At 40.5% G+C, this 6,598-nt stretch overlaps 1 protein-coding gene across 1 annotated transcript in view; it reads left to right on the top strand.

Annotated features, from left to right (window-relative positions):
* The first annotated feature begins 2,354 nt into the window (after nucleotides 1-2,354).
* SH3TC1 (SH3 domain and tetratricopeptide repeats 1) overlaps nucleotides 2,355-6,598 on the top strand; it is a 92,608-nt gene continuing 88,364 nt past the window's right edge. Inside the window, exon 1 of the mRNA XM_089691576.1 lies at nucleotides 2,355-2,621. Coding sequence (XP_089547702.1) covers nucleotides 2,384-2,621 — 238 coding nt within the window. The 5' untranslated portion in view covers nucleotides 2,355-2,383. The remainder of the gene's footprint in view (nucleotides 2,622-6,598) is intronic.

Genomic DNA, 6,598 nt, shown 5'->3' with positions numbered 1-6,598 from the left:
AAGAAACTGATTCATTTATGTCCATTCAACATTTTATTGTTCAAAATTTAGTCATTACATGATAGCAATAGCATTTGCTCTTATGACTATGAGTTCATTTTTCAAAAACCCATTTGAACAATTTTCGACTAGTGTATGGCTAGCATTGTATTCTCTCTGGAAGTAAACTAATACACCAGTGCAATATCATTTGAAAAATGTTTTTTTTGGAATGTTCATTTGATTTTCTAATGGTTAGTGAGGTTAAATTAACGATCATTTTTAACTATAGTGATGTGAAAATTCAAAGGAGCAGGATGGGCAATTTTCCACGCTTCTTCTCTGAATGAAATTCTAACCGTGACAGTGATTTATGTTTGGAAAAAAAAAATCACACATATTGGTGCATGTTCTATGCACAAAAGGAACCTTTTTAATATGTCTGGGAATCCATTCAAGTAGCAGGTCTGGATAAAATTTTAAGGTCTTTCAAAGTAAGTTAGTTGACTAATTGATAGTAAGATTGAATGCACAAATGAATTATTTTTTTTAGAATTTCGAATGAAAGTTCAAACAAAATTCAAATGTTGTATGGTCAGCTTACAGTGGAACTAAACCCTCCTATCCTTTACAGCTAAGCAGAACTGCTATCTATATAAATTGCTAGGGGCACCTGTTCTAGCAACAAATACCTTGGAGGAGGGAATTCCCCTCACTTTGGAATTTCCTCTAACTTTCTGCTGCATCTGTGGAACAGGAAATGAGTAGACATTTCCCCAATGATACACAGACAAAAAAATAAATAAAAAAACAGGCAGGGGTTTTAACCCTTACCAATGTAGTGCCTGCTTGGTAGATAGGATTTTTTTTGATAGTTAGAAGCTTGTTAGAAGCCTGGGATGAGTCAGCCTGGGAGTGAGGTAGTGAGGTTACCTCAGGCAAGTTGAGAGGCTCTACAGGTCAGGGGAGGAAACCCAAAATTTGCATGTTTAAGGGAACTTGGCCAATCCCCCGGCAGGAGGCCAGGCATGGTGGCTAAGAGCAACCCTAAATGTGAGAGAGCCTGTCAGCAGAGGAATTAGGTGGAAGATGGACTGAAGGAAGGTGCTGGAGCATGGAGCCTGGGAAGGGGGGCCGGCTACCTACAGACTGGAGCAGACAAAAGGATCTCCACTGCCCTACAGTCTCCTAGGGAGGACAACCTGTCAGCAGGGAAGGAACCAGCCCAGCGTAAGGCCTGAAAGCAGCTGCCACCCACTAAGCTACAGGACAGGACAGTGAGTACTTCTAATTCCCTTGGGCCACAGAAGGGAGAGGGTGGTCAGGTACAATACCCAACTAGTCCTCATCTGGGACTGCTTCACAGTGGAATCTGGAATCCCTTGACTAGGGATACCCTCAGAACAGCCGGGTGGATGAAGAGAGTTTAATTTGGGGTCTGAGGAGGTACACGAAAGGGGACTCAGTGCTCCTTAAAAAGACTGATTTTTTATTCACATTTTGTACAGTGTTTGCTAAGAAGTTGTCCTAAAATTTTACAGTTCCTTGGGCATCCCATATACCCCTAGACCCCATCCAAGTTGTTTACCCCTAATAAAATTAACAAAAACAAGCTCAAGGACTGTTTTACTGACTCTGAGAGAAAGTGTGGAAAATGCGTTTTGCCTGGTCATGAAGAGCTTAGGGGGACCCCTCAAAAATCCAGCGGCCCTCAAGGGGGGTAGCGCTACACCTACTCTACCCAAAATGAAAAAAAAAGGTTTTGGCTATACACATGCTTTAAGTTTGTTTACACATGCTTAATCAGCCTCTGGTTTCTAATATCTCTGGTGGACTTTACCTAGTGCCATTGACATTATGGTGGGTTAGGAATTACTAAGAACATGGTGGGATCACTAAGAGACACAGAGAGCACACCTGGTAGTAACAGTTTACTTCTAGAGCTTCTGAGACATATGAGAGCCTAGCGAAGTTACCTATTTTTTTATTTATTATCGTTACTATTTAAATTGTACCGACATATTAACTTTTAGGCATTTTATCATCATGTGCACCAGGAATGTAAAAGAGTAAATGGTATTTGCACACATAACTGCCCATGTTCCAATGGGGGCAGCCCAAGGCAACATTACCTGGAAAACGAACAATTATTACACAGTTTAAAAAACAAACCTCATTATAAGTGGACAGTATGGTTAGAACGGTTCTAACTATAAAGGGCAATCCTACTTTCACATTAAAAGACATGAAGAGCTTAGTGGATATTATTTTCTATGTTCATTATTGTTTACCTAATTACATGAAAACAGATATGTGCTTGTACAAAATAGTATACAATGCTTTGATTTTACAGGTCTGACTAGTCTATTACTTTAATGGAAATATCATAAGGCCAAGAGGCACCATGGAGCCAGGTGGTGTGAACATACCGCAGCCCAACATGGTGTTCTCTAGACTCCATCCAATTGTAGAAGATGAATCAGAAGGAACAGAGGACTCAAGATCAAGTGGACACAAGGGCACAGCAATAGAGGAACAGAGCAGAAGTGACAGTACTGAGCCTGAGCATGGATCATCCAACCAGAGCCCTAAATCCTTTGTTGCTTCTGTGAAAAGGGCTATTTCTTCTATAGGTTCAAATGGTAAGACTTACTCTTCATCACTTGCTTTTCTTTTTGCAAATTATATGATCTCCAAGAATAAGAAAGAATTTTGTGAAATTATATACTGGCTTTATTCAAAAGCACACATAGTAAACATCACATAAAAGTAAGGGGCAGGAGAATGTTTTCCAGATACAAAGAGACTGATTGAAGACAATAAACCACAAAATTAAAACAATACATAATATACAAATTATGCTAGTTATGATGATTCCAAACTGACCCACATGTGTGTACTTGTTGTCTTAAATCAGCCACTTTGGAGTAGATTTGCTAAAACTGGAGAGTGCGAAATCTGGTGCAGCTCTGCATAGAAACCAATCAGCTTCCAGGCTTTTTGTCAAAGCTTAACTGAGCTAAAGCTAGAAGCTGATTGGCTACCATGCATGGCTGCACCAGATTTTGCATTCTCGAGTTTTAGTAAATCAACTCCTTTGTATCTGATTTTATGAATGGCAGGTATGAGTGTGATTGGCTTACCCACTACAGCTGGGAGCTAGATTGTTGTGGTCAGCGTGGTTTTATATAGAGGGCAGTAGCAGCAAGCCAAATTGTTATCGCTAAGCACCTGCTGGGCGCAAAATGTGTTAACATTCTCCTGTCCCCCACTGTTATGTGATATCTACTATATGTAATCTAAGAGAGCAAGCGAGCGCTTAAAACAAGATAAAGCTGCTAAACACCAAAAGGTACCATATAAAAGCTCCAAATAAATCGTAAAAGCAGGGATATCTACTATATGTGCTTGTGAAGAAAGCCAGTGAAGAGTGCAGCCATGCGGAGTGATTCTTTGTGTCTGAGTAGCGGTGCAGTGATTAACAGTGCGGAGCCTGGAATGGTACGGGTTTCTCTACATTTGTTTGTGGTTCCATTATATACATGTTTAAGATGTAACATAAAGGGTCTTATGCACCTAATATTACTTTAAAATTTACCTTTTTTGAATAAATATATGGGTTTGTGAAAGTGTAAGTGGGAGGTGCTAGATACAAGCATTATATTAGATCAGATCTCAGTGGACGTGAAAGTCCATAGTGTAGAAGGGCACCATTACACTGGTGTTCATGGAGAAAAGGGTACCATTACACTGATGGTCATTGGGAGAAGGACCTAATTACACTAATGGTCATGGGGAGAAGGACCCCTTTAACACTGGTGGTCACTGGGGGAAGAGCCCCATTACACTGGTGGTCGCTGGCAGAAGGACACCATTACACTGGCAGTTATTGGAAGAAGAGCCCCCCACACTATTGGTTATTGGGAGAAGGGTCTTATTACACTGATGGTCATTGGAAGAAGAGCCCCATTACACTGGTGGTCATTAGGAGAAGGGCCCCATTACACTGATGGTCATTGGGAGAAGGGCCCAATTACACTGATGGTCACTGGGAGAAGAACCCCATTAACAATGGTGATCACTGGGTGAAGAGTCCCATTACACCGGTAGTCACTGGGAAAAGGACACATTACACTAGTGATCATTAGGAGAAGGGTCCCATTACACTAGTGGTCACTGGGAAAAGGACACATTGGACTAGTGATCATTGGGAGAAGGGTCCCATTACACTGGTGGTCAGTGGGAAGAATGCTCCTTACATTGATGGTCAGTGAGAAGAAAGCCCCTTAAATTGGTGGTCAGTGGGAAGAGTGTCCCCATTCCACATAGTTAAAAAGATCATAGGCATAAGTGGTTATTTACCTGAGAGATAGAACTTGCTCCTTGCACAAGGAATTTTGGAGGAACCTGCTCTGTTTCTGAAGGAAAACCCTGGTTATGAATAACAATAGTTTGAAAGATAAGGAATATTGATTAGAGTAAATAACGTCTGTAGATCAAAATATAAAAAGGTTTGCATTGACATTAAGCAGAATGTTCATGTTTGTAGCATAACTATAAATTCATATTTTACTTGTAGCCATTTCTAAAGTGACCTGTAGCTTTGAATTGAGTTAGGCACCCTGCCTTGCAGTACACTGTGGGAATGTCATTTTTGGCTTCAGTGTTTAATGAACAATAGAGTAAAGCTGGTAATGATCAGGTTGTCTGGGAGAGGAAACTTGCACATGTGCTTGGATCACGCCTGTAGACAGCAGATAGAATCCAGCACATTGGCTGCTGTCCTACAGTAACAGTATGGGATGTCTGCTCAGACTCTCCATTAGTGGATGGGATTTCATGTCATTTGATAAGACACAAGTGTGGGAATTAATGGAACAAGACCTGTGTGAACATTCTGGTAGATTTGTTTTTTTAGAAAAATTGGTGCATAGGCAACACCTCAAAATGTGTGTAAAAGGGAATATGAAAAGCATTATACAGGCAATACACATGGACACATGTAACAGAAAATACATACATAGGATAAACTTCATCTAAACAAAACTGAATTAAGAAAAAACAGAAGAATAGCAGATTACCTCGCTGGTGACAAGCACTCTCTTTATGCCTTGAATGGTCCTCATGGGGACAGGAAATGAGAGCAATCTAACCAATGGGGTCACAGACAGAGGTAAAAACTCTTCCTTACTCTGTTCATCAGAAGAAATAATGTTCCTTATCTAAATTTAGCTTATGAAAACTCAAAATGTTTGTCCATGGCATACAGTACATCCAGAAAGTATTCCCAGCGCTTACCTATTGCCACATTTTGTTATGTTACAGCCGTATTCCAAAATGGATTAAATTAATTTTTTCCTTCAACATTCTACAAACAATACCCCATAATGACAACGTGAAAGAAGTTCATTTTGAAATCTTTGCATTTTATTAAAAATAAAAAACGAAAAAAAACCGCCACATGTACATAAGTATTCACAGAAAGAAAAAGAAGCGCCTCTAAGTGCAGCAAAACCACTTTAATAAATATCAAATGTAGGAACACTCACATGTAACAGTAGTAAAACAGGCATGTATTGGGTAAATATCCAAGAGTGTTGAGGAACGGCTGTGTTCCAGTATAGGACATCCGCGTCTACGCCCAGGAGCAATGTGGTGACAGGAGGAAGAAGCTGGCCGGCATGTGTAACCTCACTAAGATGGTTTCTTCCTCCTGTCAACAGGTTACTCCTGGGCCAAGACACGGATGTCCGATACTGGAACACAGCCGTTCCTCAACTCCCTTAGATATTTACCCCGATACATGCCTGTTTTACTACTGTTACATGTGAGTGTTCCTACATTTGATATTTATTAAAGTGGTTCTGCTTCACTTAGAGACGCTTCTTTTTCTTTCTCATCACACAGAGTTCCGCTACAATACTTTATGAAGCTTGCCTAAAGTGCCCCATGGACCTTCATATTTGAATCTATTGGACTTTATGGACTTTTTACAATCAGTTTGGTCAACTGGTGGTAGTGTTTGCGCTGATTATCTTTTCTTTTTTCACATAAGTATTCACAGCCTTTGACATGACACTCAAAATTGAGCTCTGGTGCATCCTGTTCCCACTGATCACCCCTTGAGATGTTTCCACAACTTGATTAGTGTCCACCTGTGGGAAATTCAGTTGTTTGAACATGTTTAGGAAAGGCATAAACCTGTCTATATAAGGTCCCACAGTTAACAGTGCATGACAGAGTACAAACCAAGCCGTGAAGTCCAAGGAATTGTCCATAGACTTCCGAGACAGGATTGTATTAAGTCACAAATCTGGGGAAGGGTACAGAAACATTTCTGCAGCATTGGGGAAAAAAAAGCAAACAGGTTCCCCAATGCACACAATTGAATTGGATGGGGGAATCCTCCTGACTGCACCATTTTATTCTGACAGTAGGATACACTGATCAGCAGCTGCAGTCACTGATCGACCAAAGTTTTCCAACAGTCCTGTTTGACAGAGGTTGATCATTAGAGTGGGAATGGCCATAGATGGATTGAAATTTGGTCAACCTCTGCTAAACCAGACACATTTCAATCCATCTATGGGCTGTTTAAGAATCTCGTAACGGTGAAGTG

The sequence above is a fragment of the Staurois parvus genome, unplaced genomic scaffold (assembly GCF_062004578.1).
Source record: "Staurois parvus isolate SC_StPar_1 unplaced genomic scaffold, SC_StPar_1.0 ptg000564l, whole genome shotgun sequence".
Classification (NCBI taxonomy): domain Eukaryota; kingdom Metazoa; phylum Chordata; class Amphibia; order Anura; family Ranidae; genus Staurois; species Staurois parvus.
The sequence above is the reverse complement of the archived record's forward strand: the minus strand, read 5'-3'. Positions and strand labels throughout refer to the sequence as shown.